This window comes from Drosophila nasuta, chromosome 3 (assembly GCF_023558535.2).
Source record: "Drosophila nasuta strain 15112-1781.00 chromosome 3, ASM2355853v1, whole genome shotgun sequence".
NCBI lineage: Eukaryota > Metazoa > Arthropoda > Insecta > Diptera > Drosophilidae > Drosophila > Drosophila nasuta.
Genome location: NC_083457.1, coordinates 45318738 through 45337112, shown reverse-complemented (window position 1 = coordinate 45337112; position 18375 = coordinate 45318738). Strand labels below are relative to the sequence as shown.

The 18375-nt window shown below is 36.3% G+C and overlaps 1 protein-coding gene across 5 annotated transcripts in view; it reads left to right on the top strand.

The window, feature by feature from the left end:
* The window catches only part of LOC132789964 (lachesin), a 176141-nt gene that overhangs the window by 60271 nt on the left and 97495 nt on the right, over positions 1–18375 (top strand). The window contains exon 14 of one of the 5 annotated variants that reach the window (XM_060798331.1): positions 2–2991. The exons of the other annotated variants lie outside the window; for them this stretch is intronic. Within the exon in view, the coding sequence (XP_060654314.1) occupies positions 2–60 (59 nt within the window). The 3' untranslated portion in view covers positions 61–2991. Of the gene's footprint in view, position 1; positions 2992–18375 lie in introns of those variants that run through there. 5 annotated transcript variants of the gene reach the window in all.

Genomic DNA, 18375 nt, shown 5'->3' with positions numbered 1-18375 from the left:
GCTGGATTGCTGCATAGGCTGAGTTGGCTGCTTGCTGGATTAATTCTGGCTGCGCTTTGAAATCAATAATTTTGTTTTAGTTACTCGAAGTAAGCATTTGTGAAATGCAGCCAAAGGGGGTTCAACACAAAAAAAAAAAAAATAAAAATTGGGGTAGCTTTTAGGGGTCTCTAAATTGATTTCGCAGTGCAAGCAGAACGATGATGATCATGATGATGATGATGATGAAATACATTTGTTTATAGCAACAAAAACAAAAACAATAATAATCTAACATAACTACATACATATATATTTAATTGAGTTCATTTCACTCGAAATAGTTTGTAAATTGAACTAACGAGAGAACGAGAGAAATATTCAAGTATTTTTTGTCAACAATAAAAATGCTCATTCAATGTACAATATGAAAAACGTAAACATAAGTGAATACACGTGTATTTAGAAATTTATTTATATATTATATTGTATATGTATAATAAAAGTTAGTATGAAATTGTTGAGCTTTGTGTTTGGTCGAGTGTCAGTTTTAGGGCTTAGCATATTATTTTCCCCCCAAAAAGAAACGAAAACAAATTTGCAAAAGCAAAGCTTTTTCTTATGCAGAAAAAAAAATAGAGAGAACGTGAATTGCATAGATACGTTGTATCTGTGATGTGAGATAATACTTTTGCTTCAATGGAAATGAAAATGCAAATGAAATGAAAACTAGAATTTAATTCACAAATTGAGAACAAAATTGCATATCTGATGTATGCATATCTAAGGATAATAACAGAACCTACCATATCTTAATGTTACTCACATATATGACGAGATATATACTCACATACATATGATATTTATACTTTATATGCCATTCATTATTTTACTTTACAACTTTTATGCGACTTTTTCACATGCCGCAGTCTATTAATTTGGGTCAGCGCTGCACAATTAAATGAAGACATTAAAGTTTTTTAATTTCCACTTATCTTGTATCTTTATTAAATTTTTAATACCCTTTAAAGTGTACGAAAAGAGAGCATATTGTTTCACTTTAAGTTTAGCTCATATCGTTCTTCGTACTTATTACGTATACGTAATAAACTTGAGCATTTTCTGAGCATAGAGTATGCATTGGTTGACTTGCCAAAAGAATCTTTTCTTTCTCTGCACATTTTCTTCGTTTGCTTCTTCTACTCTGACCAAAAGCCGCAGACAATTTTCCAGCTCTGCTCGCAGCCCAAAACAAAATTGATGTGTGCGTGTGTGTGTGTGTGTGCACAGTGCGCGCGCTCAGTGTGCAACATAAAAAATGCAATTTATTTAATGAAAATGCGACGTGCAGCCTGCTGCGTTGCCACGCCCACTAAAGCAACCGCCCACTTCCCAAATGGAGAATAGGGAATGGGTTGTGGGGACAATCGTGTTGCCATGTGTCGATGTTGGGTCGAGGCATTAAAACGCCTTAAAAATGTCATTAATTTCATCTCCCTTCGAGACTCACAGCAAACACAATGCGATGAGTAGACTGGAGAATGTGTGCTAAGCTGCATGATACCCTGTAAACTCCGATGTCTGCCTTTTCTTACTTAACTTACCTTGTACACTTCCTGCTTCACTTGCTGAGCAACTTTCCACGTTCAACTGCCTGCAGCGCAGTCAAAAAAGAGGAAGTGCAATAATAATATTAATACCGCGACAGCAACTTTCGCGCTTGGACATTGCCTTGATTTTTGCATATATAGCGCGCAAATTGTTGCCTGCTTGTTTCCTTGTGTTGTCCTGCTGCGCCTTTTGTGCGCTTCCATCATTTTTTAATAAATGCACATGCTAATTATATTATTACTCATGCGACCCGTGTGTGATGCATCGACGACGCATCGCTCGAAACGCGTTTCGTTGTCTGCACGAAATGCTTGCAATTAATTTCAGCATAAAATTGCGTGGCCTGCGGTGTCCTTTCGTCTTTCACCTTTCCCTTCCCCTTCCCCGTTGCTCACACAATGACACACAGTTAACATGTCCAATTTATTGGTCATAACTCATGCGCAACCCAAACGCGGCCCACAGACGATGTACGGACAGACAGAGAGACAGACAGACGCGCTATCGACAGCAGCAGCGTCGGCAAGAAAAATGGCATTAAGACCAGAAGATATATGACACATTTGCATACACGAGGAATGCATGAGAGAGAGGGCAATAGTATGGGTGAAAGAGAGGCAGCAAGAGCGGGTTAAAGGGCTGCCAATTTACTGTATTTATGTCAGGCAGGTTGTTGGCTGTAAACGTGCGTGCTTTTCAATAATTTAAAGCGTGCACGTGCGGCAGCAGCAATTGGCCGGGTCAAGATGCAACAACAACATCAGGCGGCGGTCAACGGGTCGCAGCATAGATAAATAAGTGCATGTTGTATAGTCGAAAAGTAATGCGAGCAATTAACAATGCCACCAAATGAATGCATTTTATTTAACATTTTTTCATATTTCCTCCACTCTCTGCGCTTTCACATTTCCCATTTGCCATTTGCCATTATTGCTGTTGTCCAACGTCCGGCGAATGTCTGTGTGTGTTGACTTACATGCATTGTCGCTTCTGTCTGTTATCTCGAGCGCGAACAATGCAGCTAATTAAGTATTATAAATGCAAGCAGAAGGCACCGCAGAGGCTGAAAAACTCAAAAGAAGCAACTGAACTGCGAATTTACGGCCAAAAGGCCAATACTGTCAGCAGCGTACATTTTGCTGCAACTCTTCATAAATAAAAAGCAGACATTAATTTATGAGCGCCGGAAATTATGCGCTAATCATTGTGGCCTCATTTTAGTTCATTACACATTTCCATACCCGCTAGCCATAGGATAGAAGGGTATTAACATTGTTTTGCTCCAGCACATGTAACAGGCAGAAGAAATCATCTTCGACTTCATAAACAATATATATGTACATATATACATGATCAATCTTTATGACGCCCTATTTTACTGCAATCACAAAAAAATTTCAGAAGTTATTTAAGAAATAATATTCTAGTATATTTTGTATTTTATGGTATATCTTGAACATAATGGTATATTGATATACCCAATATATGCTTCGGTATATTATAGTACTTTTTAATATATTATATGTTATACCAAATATATCATTCGGTATATTTCAGTATTTTTCAGTATATTATCTAATATACCAAATATATCCTCCAGTTCATTTTCGTTTTGGTTTTTAGTATAATATCTGATACACCAACTATAACACTCGGTATTTAAGTATTTTTTTTAGTATATTATTTCGGTATATTTCAAGAATAATGAGTTTACTTCTTCATTTATATTCTCATGTTTTTATTTTGGCATAAATATCATCAATTTGCTAGAGTATCAAAACTTCGTTCTGGTTCATTAAACTTGACAAAAAGAAAAAAGAAAGAATAGAAATGTGTAAATAAAAATTTATTAAAAGCTGTAAATAGAATTGCCTTTTTATGTAAATAGCAAATCGAATATATACAAAATTATAATTAACTATTGCCCAAAAAATTAAATTCAATACGAACAAAAAAATGAATACAGCGCTAAATAATTGCAAATCATTAAACATAATTAGCAAGTTCTGACAAAAAAAAAACACCCCGAGATAAAACAAAAAACAAGTTGTAACGCATTGCAGCCTATTTAACTAAAAATGAAATGAAACATTGAAAATATGTAATTGTAATTGTAATTAAAAACATAATATGCATACGTATTTATATATACATACATACAAAAACCTCTATATATACATATGCATAGTAATAAAAAATTATGTTGTTTGTTGCCTGTAAAACTCGTATACTTAAGCTCAATATCTTAAACTCAATAATAGTATTGTATTCTAATTATCGCCAGCTTTTCGCAGAGCGGTTGCATTTTCCTAACTAATTTGTTTGTTTGCAAACGAAAAATTGCATTTGATTGGGCGGCAAAAAAAATCTAAATAAATCGATTTCAAATCTATCTTGATTAATATATTGTAGTTAGTTTTCTCATATTAAATTTCAACACACAAATTTAGCTCTCAAAAATAAGGTAATTAAAATGTGTTGCAGCTTAATTATTTTTGACCCATTTAATTAATTAAAGTTTAAATGTTATTTTTCAGCTTTATTTAAATAGTTAGCCGCTCAATTAGTTTGCCAAAGCTATTGTAAAATAAACAAATTAACTACGTAAAGAAAACATACATAACAAATAAATCAAACCCAAAACACAGACATAATATTTAAAACGAAAACAAAAAACTGTATTTAAGATTGAGATTAATTGTAAGCAGTTATTATAACGCGAAAATAAGCATAATAAAACTTAGGTTGATTGATACCAAGCAAAAAAAAAAAATGAAACTAAACTAAACGAATCTAAGAAGTAACAAGTAACAACAAAGTGGCGAAACCGAAAGCAAAACAAATGCCAACAAAATGGAAAAACAAACAAAGTAACGAACATAAATAACTGTTGTTTTATTCAGCAATTTGCATCTAATTCAGCGCTCAATTACATGCAGCGCAGTCGCTGAGGACGTCGCCGTCGACGTCGCTTTTATGCAAATGACTTTGGCTTTCAGCTGCGGCGCTTTTGGCATTGGCTTTTGGCTTTTAGCTGCGGGGTTTGACATTTGGCTTGGTTTTAGGCCAAAAACGAAAAACGTTAATGAGCGCGTTTATTTTGCAGGCACCCAACACTCGGAATGTATGTGTGTGTGTGGTTGCTAATTGTTTGAGACACGCAAACAAATTTAACACAAAATATGCTAAATATTTTTGGCGATGGAGCTAAAGAAGAGAAAACTGTTTAATAATTTAATGTTATTTGCATAGATTTGAGCTGACGCGTTGACGTTGCCCAATTAAGCTCGACACGCAGCCACTAAAGCCGACATCCACTCACACAATAGCAGCAAACCACATCGCAAGCGCATAATTTGTTTGTTTTAATGATGGCCAGACGAAGTTTTCGAGCGACAAAACGTTTCGCTCAGCGCACACGCACGCACGCACGCAGGCACAGAACAACACAGAACACACGCTGCGTATACGCAATCTGTACGCTTAAAGCCAAAGCTACACACAAAAACTTTCGCTTAGAGCGGCAAGCCACAAGCATGTAAACCACTTGGGCGCACTAACATTATCATAATTATGACATATATAGACCGACTAAGCGAGAGAGTGAGGGAGTGAGACGGGGAATAGAGAGGGAGATAGACACCTTTTTGGTTATCTTGTTGTTGGCGATGGCGCCACTTGGGCAACTTTTCAAAAGTCATTTAAATTATGCGCACAAAAGCGCGAAAATTATGCCACGACGTGAATTCAGACGCCACTTACAGCCGAGCTACACACTTACACACAGCGACAGAGACAGACGCAGAACCGGAAACCACATTTGTCGGCAAAGTTTTTGCCTACAGCCTTCGAGAGAAGAGAGAGAGTAAGAGAGTGAGAGCAACGAAATAGTTGAGTGCAAAGCGTGCGCACACTTAAGATAAGCTGCCAGCGTAAAACTTTCATCTTACAAATTCGCGGTGCCACATTCCCCAGCTGCACGCTTCGTCCCTTCTTCTCTTTCTGCTGCTGCATTCAACAAATTAATTCTGTGTCGATGTCTGTCTCTGCTTTGCACGCTGCAGGCAGGAAATATGTTTAATTTCATTTAAATGTAGTAAGTGCAACACTTTGGTTAGCTTTGGTTGCCAACACCACGCTACGGCTTTCTGGGTTTCTGGTTTGCATTTGTGCGGGCTTGCTCCTCTCCCCTTCCCCATCTCTTTTCCTTTCTCTCTCAGCGTGCAATTGCAACGAGTGTGTGTGCTTTGCCTCCATTTTACACATCCACACTCGTTTTTGTGCTTGTGCGAAGTGTGTGCTGCCAGCTCAAAGGATACATTTGGGCTTGTTAATGAGCCAGACTAGAGAGTGGCATTAACAACAACTCTATCTCGCTCTCTTCGGCTTTGATTGCGAATCTTAAAAGCCATTTCGAAAATGTTGTTTTACTTTTCACATCATGCACAAACTTGCGCAAATTTCAACACTTTTATTTTATGCATTCGCTGTTAATTTTTGTTTGATAACACTTGTAGGAATATAATATTATATTTTATTAGTTTGGATTTTGTATTTGATTTTTTGGCATATATTTTCCGTTTGCATAAAATTTAAAATAATTTTATATATATTTTATTTATTTCATTCCATCTTAAAGAAATGAATGTGATTTATTTGCTAGATTTTGAATCACATAATTCAATTAATAGTAATAACATTTTATTTTATACATTTGTAGTAATTTAAATGCATTTTTTAAATGTGTTCGTCTTATTCAACTTTCAACAACTTTTTAAAATTAATTGTAATTAAATAATACTTTGTTTTCAAGTGGGATTTTCTTAGTTTTCGAAATATTGTATGCAAATTAATTTAGTTGGAAAGTTATTCTATTTTATTAAAGTTATTGAGACTTTTAAATTGAGTTTGGGAGTGAGTTTATGTTGATTCGTTTATATTTGACAGCACTGCAGTTGATGCTGATGCTGCTGAGGCTGAACTGGCAACATCATTATAAACATTTTCTAAACCAAATAAACTTATAAAAAATGCAATAACAATAACACGAAGAGCAGCAACAACAACAAAGAACTCTTATAGCCAGCGGGGATTTATAAACTTTATGCGCTGTTTTTTGTTTTTTTTTGTTAAACAGACGCCGCAAATTGCAGCCAAAACTTGTCGAGCAGTTAAATTTTTGTTGCCACATGCATACTTTGTTGCCATATTCGTTGACGTCATTGTTGTTGTTGTTTATGCTGCTGCTGTTGTTGCACTTCGCCCCGTCATCACCATAGATTTTGTTGCTTTTATTTGTGGAAACTCATCTGTCAGTTTTACATAGTGCACCCCAGAGAAATTTGTGTTTGTTGCATAAAAATTACAGCGAGCATTGTGTTCGCTAGTAGCGGACTTTGATGGCAAATGACTGGCCCACACACACACTCGTATGTGTGTGTGTATGTGTGAGTGAGTATGTCTGGGTGTGTGTTTGTTCAGTTTTGTCTCTGCTTTTGGCATTTGTTAAAACCATCAGCAGCCAGCTGCAAGTCACCGCGGGGACTCATTGATGCGACTGTGACAACAAGCGAGAGCTGAAATGTTGCTGTCATTTCGGGGTGCAATGACATCATTGTCGATTTTACGATCTTATGTGTGTTGGCTTGTTTTTCTTTTCTCTCTCTTTTTTTGTTGGCAACTTTACACCACACAACAATGCGAGCAAATATCATTTAAGCTAAACCAAATTTAACAACTCCAGCAAAGTGACAGCTGTTTCAAAACTTAAGGCACACAACTGTTGTGCAATTAAGTAGAAAGTGTATAAATGTTCACACAAAGTACTCCTTTAATGCAAATGAGACGAAACTTTTGATGATATGCTAAGAACTTTCAGGCAATTTGACGCTTTCAGCTATTACTGCAGCAAGTGGCAAAAGTTGTTTCAAAAGGTTTCAAATGATTATCAAAGGAGTTCATTTACTTGACTAATATACTAAAAACAAATTACAGACATTGATGGAAGCTTATCTAAGAAAGTAATAGTTAAATAAGTAAATTAAAGTACAATTGATGATAGACGAAATTATATTTCGAATATTGGCAAATAAATTGAATGCTTAACGAATGTTAGATCTAGGAATTTAGCTATCCTGCAAGTGGCAAAAGTTGTTTCTGAAGGTTTCAAGTGATTATCAGAGATGAGTTTATTTATTTGACTAAATTGCTAAAAACAAATTACAGGCATTGATAGAAGGTTATCTAAGAACGGAATAGTTAAAAAAGTAAATAAATTTAATACTTAATGAATGTTAGAAGATTAGCGAGGTCTTAGTAGCTTTGCTTGAAAATCCGGTATATTTTGTACTCAATGGTATATTTAAAATATTAATACTATAATATACCAAATATAGTCTTTGATATATTTTCGTTTTTTTAAGTGCATTACACAATTATTAGATCGAAGGTTATATTTGGTATTTTTAGTATATATATTCAGTATATTTACTAAACTAATAGGAAAATTACCAAAGGCTATATTTGGTATATTTTAAGAATAATACATCTTTATTTTCCTGTAATTTAAAATGGGTGGCTCACATCTTACAGTCGACCACGCTTATTTGTTTATTTTGTCTTTTGAAACTAAGCCAAAAAGAACTTATCCATACTATTACCCATATTTTAATTTTAAAAGTCACAAAGATACAACTAAATCAGCTGGCAACAATTCACATTAATATCCCATACCTTAAACAACTTTATTAACACAAAACCTTGTACAACTCAATTGACAACAAAATTCACACCAAACCATTTCGTTCAGCTGACAATCAAGAGGTCACTTAACTTTGCGCACTTTCGCAATTGTCTAGATAAGAAGTTCTTAAAATAAGTACTCACACTCTTCAGCTGTGATCTAGACACTTTGCCAAAACTTGAAGCAGCTTTTCACTTTTAGGATAATCAAAAGCCACTTGCTGCTTGCTCTTTAAGAACACACAACAGTTGCGCTTAAAATAGAAACTGTCATTTTTTCCCCTCTCATTCGCAGCTCTTTAAACAGCAGTGTCAATACTTAATATTATGTCTATGCTTTTTGAGCTTTCTTTGCCACGGCAGCAGGACTTTCAGCATGGCTTTTGTGTGAGTCCTTTTTAGACGTTTGCGCGCATATTTGTTTGACTTTATTTTTTAATTTTCACAACTTTTGACAGCTTTGCAGTTGGTCACGTAGCCTTTGCTGTCTGGACACATATATTGACTGCATGGCACAGTGTTCGAAAATAGAGGATAGTGTGTGTGTGTGTGAGAGAGAGTGTATGTGTGTGTGTGTGCGTGTGGCTCGCCACTGGATGGCACTTGGCTGGCATCTGCGTTTGACGCACGTGCGGCAGCTTCTCTCACTCCTTTTTTTTCTTTGGTTGACCAGCACTTTGCTCTTCTTCTGTCTGTGCTCTGCTCTGCCAGCTGTTGCCCTGGTCAATTTTAATCAAGTTTTCTCGCCTTTCTCTCTATTTAATTGTCAATTTGCTTGGCGCGTGTCTCGTGTATGTGTTGCCCTGCTCTGCTCTGATAAATTATGTGCCCAGCCCAAAACAAATACCACAAAGCCGAAAATAAAATGCAATCACAGACGCAACACACACACACACACACTCACGCACTTAGATGCAATGCAATTGTCTTTAAATGTGTGTGCGTGTGTTTTGTGTTTACGAGCTCAAAATGTGTATGCAAACTTTTGGCTCGGCTTTTGTACATTTGCGGTGGGTCGTAGGCGAATAAGGAGAGAGTCCAGTCAGGCGTCGTTATCAGTGTCCTGCAGCCGGTTTCGGTTATCTTTTCTTAATGATTCCATTGTCAAACTCCGGAAATTGTGTACACAATTTAAATATTCAACAGGATATTGCATGAAATATACATAAGTATAAGGCATACTAACACACACGCACGCACTTACAAACACACACACACACACACAAGCAAGCCGCCCTAATGTCCTGGACAAGTCAAGTTGGCAACTTGACCAGTCAACACTGCGGGCGACAAAATCTTGTTGTACCTAAATGTCCTGTCCTTTACTTTATGTGTCCAACAAATATTTTCCAAGAGATTTTCTCTTCTTTTTTTCCTCCTTCTCTGTGTCTATCTTTTTATGACTGTGTGTGTTTTCTTGTTGTTCCTATTTTGCTGTCTAAACTAATCTGAGATTTTGCGTCATTTCAAAATATTTTTACCTTGATGACGACTCTCTGTGGCTGTGGCTGCTGCAAATTAGTTACAAATTTGATTCCAGTTTGAATTTAGTTATTTGGCAAATTACTTTATAAATTCGTAGGTGTGCCTGCTGAGCACTGAGACTCGTAATTTAATTTATTTAAACTATTTGTTTAGCAAATATCAAATTAAATACATGAGCATGAGAGAAAACTTTTGTCTCTGATTCGTAAATCTACTTTTAGTTTTCAGTAATGGATGCTCTGCTGTCAACTCATTTCTTTTTTGTTTTCATTAATTTACTGTGCAAATTTCTGAAAATTGTGTAATTTGTTCTCCGTAATTTATTTGTCTGCTCACCTTTTCACCTCTTTTCCATTTGCATATTTTTTCAAATAATTTACTTATTATCTATAGGATAAAAATTATTCTATTTATTAAAAAAGCGTAAATTTGTGATTTCTTTTTAAGTTGAATTTTAATTTATATTTTAATACCAATATAAAATTCGCCTGATTTTCCACAATTTTGTTGTACTAATTTTTTTCCCATTGGAATATTTTCACACATAATTGGTTCATTATCAACAGGATACATTTTAAATAATATGAAAATGAATGGATACCATTTCAAATACATGAATATTTCAATAGCTGTTTGCATCTCAAAGCTTAAACTTATATTTTATATCCAATATGAAATTTGCTTGATTTTCTTGTATTTTTGCATTTTTTTTTTTTGTATTTTATATTCTTTTTATTTGAATATTTCTGCAAATTGTTTACTTATACTATCTTATTACTTATTATCCCCTGCATAAATTGTAAATAAAATTAATGTTAGTAAATTCCATGTAATATTTCTACTGCAATTTGGAACTCGAAGTTTAATTAACATAATAAACTAGTAAATTATATTCAGTGATGATCATACATTTAAAATTTCTATTGTAGTTTAAATCTAAAAGTTAAAACTTATCTTTTATAGACAATATATAATTCAACTTTGGTATTATTTTGCTTTATTTGTTCTAGCTCTTTTATTTTTGTAAAAGCTTCTGCTGCCTGAATGCATTTATTTTCATATATTTTTGTGCTCGGCTTTCATTGTCTAATTTTGCCTGGCATTGATTAGCAACGAAATTGTATTTTCTTAAGCCTGTCACTTGGGGCCAAAAGACGAGCAGCCACAGTGTGTTCTACATTCCCACGCGCCCCAAGAGAGAGAAGGAGCTGTGCGCCTCCGAGGACTAGGAGGAGGAGGAGGTGGAGGGAGTAGAATGCTGGGCGTGCAGCTCTTGGCAACTCGTGTCAGTAACAAATGCCATTCATTTCCGATGCCGAGCTGCACGTCGTTGCGCCACAGTTGCGTTGGGAGTGAGAGAGAGGCTGAGAGGCCAAGCAAAGCTTGTAGGCTGCTGAACAGGCAGCGACAGGAGCTACAAATATGCTGTAGTAGCCCGTAGCCTAGTCGGGAGGCTTGTGTCTTAATCTTAAGATGGGCAGCAAGCGGCAGCGGCAGCTGCTATTGTTTATTGTATTCCAGTGAAGCCAAACTCAAGCCTCAACTCTGTGTTGTTGTTGGGGGGCAGTGACTTTGACAAGTTTGCTGTTATAACATTAGTTTGTGTTAATCTTTTACTTGCTACGGTCACGAGGGGATACACGAATGGTAGACGTGGCTATGTAACTGAGACAGAGAGAGAGGTCGCAAAAACAATTGAAACGGGGGCATAGATTTGATGGACTTTCTGGTAAAGTTTTCTAATGCAACTTGAAAACTTTTTGATAGCCAAACAAAAGCAGAAAACAGAAAGCAAATCACTTGATGCTTCTCTTCGGCCGACGACGATGCCACAGGATGCCTCGTAAACTTTTACGCGCTCATTTAGACGACTCAAAAAAACGTGAAGCGGACGCGGCAGAGTGACAGTGAAAGAGAGAGAGAGAGAGAGAGAGAGAGAGGGTAGATAGAGATAGCTACACTTGGAGTGTAGATTGTTGTGTTGCTCAGTTTCAGGTTTTTGGTTTGACGGCGCACAAACACTTTTCGACTCCCTCGCTGTCAAAAAAGAGGAAAATAGCTTTTCATTGTCTGTGCTGCCGCAGTGTTCAGTTAGTTGAGCTAAGGTGCGGGTGGCAGGGAAGGAGGGGAAGGCATACAAATGTCAATAAAATAAATACTGTTGACGCAGCGCGGTTATTTTCCAACACAATCTCCATTACGGCATTTACATTTGTGCGACACTGTTTGTTGTGTTTGTCTGTCTCGCTGTGTGTGTGTGTTGAACACGTCTGCCTCTTGGCTGAGTGGCTGTATTTGACTTTAAGCGGCGTTAACGGCGACAAAGATAAAGACATGAAGCCAGACATGCTCAGAGCATAAGCGTTGACACACAGAACACAGAGCTGGCTGCCGAAAAAGGCAAGATGACAAGAAGGGGAAAGAGAGAACTGCGAGTGGCACTCGTAGATACAACGTCAATTGACGGTCATTGTCATTAAGTCGCACGGAATGAAGATGAGTTTTTCGCTTTTATTTGGACGCTGATGCTGCTGCTTCACTTTTTTCACGCCTCGCTAGTCGTTTAGTTCATTTGCCTTATCAGCGTGCAGACGATAGACAAGAAGAGATTCAAGGAAGCGCGAGTAAAGTGCTGACATTGCGTATACGTAATATTGTTAATCGAAATGCTAGCGAAACTCTTAAACTTATTTATAATTGGCAAAATGGAAACTGTGAAAAAGTTCTATGTTTATTTATCAATAATGAAATGCCGGCTAACCCATTTGCAACATAATGCTGCATGCTGCAAAGTTTTCCCACCACGTGCCACATGCCACACAGTTTTACCCACTTTGTGTTGGTTTATCTACTACTTTATTACTGTAAATCCTCAGATAATTTATTTGATTTGTACGCGCAACGCAGCAAGCAGCATCCCTTGCAAAGTAGCAACAGCTGCGCTCAAGAGAGTTTCAACTTCAGCTTCGTCTGTGTGTGTGTGTGTGTTGTCTACTTAAGCGAGTGTGTGTGTGTGTGTGGGTGCTGATTTGTATCTTCAGACTGCAAAGTGTATCGCATTACAATCAGATTAACTTAAAGCCGCCGCCATATGCAAGCCCGTGTGTGTGTTTGCTACGCTTAAATTGAATTTAAAACTTGTATTGAAACAAAATTGAAAAAGAATTTGCATCGTCTGGCTTCGCTGCGTGCTCTCGACTTCGAGTTTTGTATCTTAAGTAAATTAAGCTGCGCTCCACGTGGTGAGGCCTTTAAAAGTAGCCTCCGGGCCTTTTCGCATAGATCCCATTTTAAATGCCTATAAATATTTATTTACAAAGAAGCAAACCAAAATAAAAAAGGGAAGCCGAGTCTGGCTGAGAGACTGGCTTTTCTCTCTTTTGTTGGCTGCGGTTAACCAGACGCCGCCCCAGCCCCCGCCTCGCCACGTAAGTGGAAATTTATGGCCAGTCCTTGAGCAAAATATGCAATTGAGCAGTCACACAGTCAGACAGTCAGCAGGGCGAGGAGTTACGGTAGCTCTCGGTATGTCCATTTATATTCAAAAGGACATTGAAGCAGCAATTGATGAAGCGTGCATAAAAAATGTTGTAAATGCAAAAAGGATACAATTGTCTGTGTGTGTCTCTGTCTGTCTGTGTGTGAATGAGTGTGTAACTGCCAGACTGTCTGTCTGTGTCTGTGTCTCTGTGTGTGTATTGGTATTTGGCTAATGTGATAAATCAATTTTATGCGAAAAATCCAAGAACATAAATTCGCTTAACTAACGCATTTGTCAAGCCAGCACACGGCTGAAAAAACTAAGAGTGAGAGAGGCAGAGCGAATTACGTTGGTAATAAATTGAGCCAAGTCAAAAGAAATTAGAGTTCTGCAGCAGCAAAGTTTACGAATTGAAACAGAAAGTGAAATGCAGAAAAAGAGATGACAAATGCACTTAAACAGCTTCTCAATCAGCTTGAGAATGTTTCCCAAGGAAGCGCTCAAAATAGATTTACAAATAACTATCTTAAGAAATATTCGACAAATTTTGAATAAAAGCAATTTTTAATTTTTGTTAAAGCAGAAAGCAGAAAGAATGTAGCACAAAATTCAATAGCAGAAACTCACTGCGAGTGCTTTTTTATTGGAATGGAATCAAAAATCAAAATTGCAAACAGGGTTCTTAAAATATTGATGCTGAAGTATTTGAAGTATTTATAATATTTTATTTTTATCGCATTTTAAAAGTATTCATACTTGGTTTAAGTAATTTCAAACTTTATTTAAACACATGAATAAAGAAATGAAAGAGATTATGAAAAAAGACAATTTCCGATATTTAATAAAACCCATAAAAAATAAACTTACATATGGCATGGCAACTCATTTATTTGAAAAATATTTATATTTAGTCCATTGCGAATTCTTTGTTTTTTACCTAAACCGAGAATAGCAATTTTAGAAAAATAAATTAAAGTGTCTTTTAACAGCTTTATAAATATTATGAACACAAAATGCATAAAATGTTGCCTCAGACCGAAGACCAATTCACTGAAGTATTTTATTCAATAATGGCTCAGCTCGAGTCACGTTTACGAATGCAACCCAAAATGGAATTGCGAAATGAGAATGCTATTCAGAGAGCAGTTGCAAGCGATAGAGAATGCGATTGAGAGTCTGAGGTTTTGGCATTCATAACTGTTCGCATTAACGCCTAGCCATACAATCCATTCACCTGTTCGTTCGGTCATTGCTTTTGGTATTTGGCAATAACCGCACAGTTTGCGACAGTTTTCAGGAGCTGTGTAACAAAGCACATGGTCAAATCAAATCCAATAATAGTCGTCTACCCCTTCCTCCTCCCTTCCCTACGTAACTTATATACACAATGGGCTGTGTGTTCGGTTGGCTGTTATTTGATTGCCATTGCCGCTGGCTAAAGTCTCCACAATCGAAAACCGCAAAATGTCAGGGTAGCTTTCTTTTCCAACTATGCACGGGATTTGTGGGCAAAGGGGTGAGGTGGGGACACTGGCGAATAGGGATTTGATTTTCTTTTGTGCAGTTAGCGCTATGGCTAATGCCCCAATAGCTGACAGCAGCCTGGCTTTTTGTTTGCCTTTCGGATGGTTGTTGACCAATTTGTAGACCATCATCAAGTGTGAAATTTCCAATTTCCGTCATCGCAGAGAGGAAGAGAGCGGGAGAGAGGAAAATGTCTGATCCATCAACAACTCCCGGCACTTCCCGGCTGTTGCATTACAATTGTTTGGCCCACAAAATGCAAATGGCAACGTTTCGTTGCTTCGCTGTTTGCCCAACGATTTTGTTCTTGTTTGTGCAATACAAATGGAACGAACGCACACTGCAAAACGATCTGTTTGCAGAGCTAAGGGCGTCGAAAAACCGGTTAAAACAGTGTGTTGAATATCGTCAAATAGATATTCCAAATTAAACTGCCCGATATGTAAATAAAACAACAGCAAAGCGAAATTCATATTCATTGTTTATCAATACAAATATATCGAATTTCAGTTTGTTGTTAGATATTGCACATCTGAAAGATTAGCTGAATATCTGTAAATTTGCAGGTGCATAGAAATTAGGTTGGACTAGCCAATTCTATAAATAATTGATGCTAGAGAAATCTTTATGAATTTTATGTACTTCATGTACAAGAATATGTTCTTACTACTAAATTATATTATTTTATTATATATCCATAAGTTTATATCGATTTTTCAATTCATTCTTGCGTTCTGTAAACTGAGAAGTTTTGCTGAAATCTCTTACAAATTATATATGAATAGACATAACATTGGGCTCATAAAATATGCAAATAAATAAATCATATTTAAATCTATAGTTTATTATTACTTTGATTATTATTACTTTGATTGTCTTACCAGCAATGATCTAAAATTCACTTTCTTGTACATTACATGAAGGTTTTCTCATTAGTAAATGATCAATTTATCTATTGAGGTTTCAGATGAATAGAAATCAGATTGGGCCGACCAATATGAAAAAATAATGCACAGAATTCTAAGTTTTTTATTGCGTTGCCAATAATTGCCGATATAAATATGAATATTAATGTTTAGTTTATTGTTGCATTCAGTGCATCGGGAAGACTATCAAATTGTTAAAAACGCAAAGGAATGAAATGGAAAATTTAAGTAAATACTTTATTCTTACATAATAAACAAATTGTTGTCTCAGTGTGCTATTAAGTAGAGACATAATCTACAAATTCTAGTACAACGTGAAGCATAACTATAACATAGATTATGCTCGCTGAATATTGTAGTAATTAGTCAGGTGAATAATAAGCATTCAGCGCTCCAACACCTTGGCTTTGGCATCAGCGAGTTTCATCGCGCATTTCACTTCAAAGCGTCAAAGTTTAATTGAATTTAATTAAAAGCCGACAAATTGATTTGCCCAAACTTTGAGTTGTTTGAGTCTCTTAAGGATGGAGGCGGAGTTTCGACACGCAAGAGATCATTAGCTCGAACAGAGAAACAGAAGAAGAGAGGAAGTTAGGTCAAAGTCACACTGTCAAAATATCTACGCTGAAAACATAAACGGAGCTTAAAGCGATTTGCCGCAATTAATTGCGTTGAAGCGAAAGTTTAATTGAAGTGCGATGCTGATGCGCTGAAGTATAGACAGCCATGTTTGGCAGTTAGGCAAATAGCAAATGATATTCAGCGCCTACACGAACATAATTACACCTGTCCAAAAGTTTACTTTGCTATTTGTTCAGCGCTCGGATGTTGGTTTAATTTCACGACTGATAAAACACAAAGATTGCGCTGCCACTCGAAGCACTTTAAGAGAGTTTCCAAACACTTAAAGCAACGCCTAACGCTCTCTATAAGATTCTCATTGAGTTCGGTCAGTTCAATCAGTCAATTTATGATGTGTGGTGCACTCTACGTTTGGCACATTATCAATAGATGATTACGAGCCTGCTTGCTGCCCTTTTAAAGCCACAAAAAAAAGACTCGACTTGGAGCACAATGAAAATAAAATATAATAAAATAAATAGGGTTGAGTTTTCAACTAAAATAAAAAAGCATAAATGCCGGAGCGAGGCAATCAAACAGAAAGGCTGCTGCTTTATTTCCAATGTGTCTGTGCGATGATGCTCTCCCGCCTCCGTCTCCGTTGTGTTTGGTTAGAGAGACAGAGAGCAAAATGGCTGCCTGTTAAATTGGCAACACTTTATCAAAAAATATAAAAAGCACTAAAAGTCAAACGGTTTGGGAGCGGAAGCATTGAGAGAACGCTACAAAAAAACACACACACACAGCGCTGAGAAAATAAAAGGGAAACGACAGGACGGCGAGCCCTATTTGAGCAGAGGACAGAGAGGCTTGCATATAGATTGGCAATAAGGCCAACTTGAATCATCATAAGGACAGACACACAACACACACACACACACACACACACCCACTGACATGGAAAATATGCAAATGTCGCAGGGCTCCCATAATTCATATGATTTTCTCATTTATGAAATGCTACAAAAATTGACAGACAGTTGCATAGCAATACGAACCGCAATTTTGCGGGCAAGTTCAAAGCAATATTAAGCACAATTTATGTATCCTAACTATGTATAAACAAAATAAGTACGTCTATGTGTGAGTGTGTGTTTGTGTGTGTGCGCTTGTATTGCTCTCATCACAGATAAAAGTACAGACAAAATCAACTTTTGGAGCTTCATTAAAAATATGCAAACTACGAGCTCAACACACACACAGAGTTTCGCATTTCCATTTTGTAAGTATATGTCTTTGATGCAACGAGAAATTGTTGAAATATTTGATTGATATTACTTTTTTTTCAGCTTTTTATTTATTTTTTGTTAATTTACAAATTTATTACGCTGAACTTACAAAGTGAGCAGCGTGTGAAAATAATTGAAAAGTAATAACGATAATGGCAAAGTTCATAATTAATAAGTATAAATATATATTTATGGTAACTTTAAAGAATATATTATCTAATGCTTATGTTAGCATTTTGATAATGCTGATAAGAGTAGAAATTCCAAGGCAAATGTGCGTATATAAAATAATGGTTTGTCAGTGTGAATAGCCAAAACGATATAGCCATTATAGACTGTCCGTCCATATGAACACCTAGATCTCAGAGGCTATAACAACTAGAGATATAATTTCGACAGCACTTGTCAAGTTTGCACGCAGATGCAGTTTGTTTCAGAAGTTATTTAAGAAATACTTTAGTATAGGAAAAAAACGCCTACTACAATCGGGTTTAAGCTGTTTTGGCTGACAATCTGGTATATTTTGACCTCTATGGCAAATGATGGCTTCGGTATATTTTAGTATTTTGTGGAATTTTGGTATATATTTAGCATATGGTTTTATGGGAAAATGGAAAGTGGACACCTCACAGTCGAGCACACTTGTTTTAAAATAATTTAAACCTGATCAATAGCTGACATTAATGGAAGTTTACTGAAAATATATCTTAGATATTAATATTGTTTCTAATTAGATTGAAACTAAAGTTAAAAGAGTAAATGATATTATTAATTTACT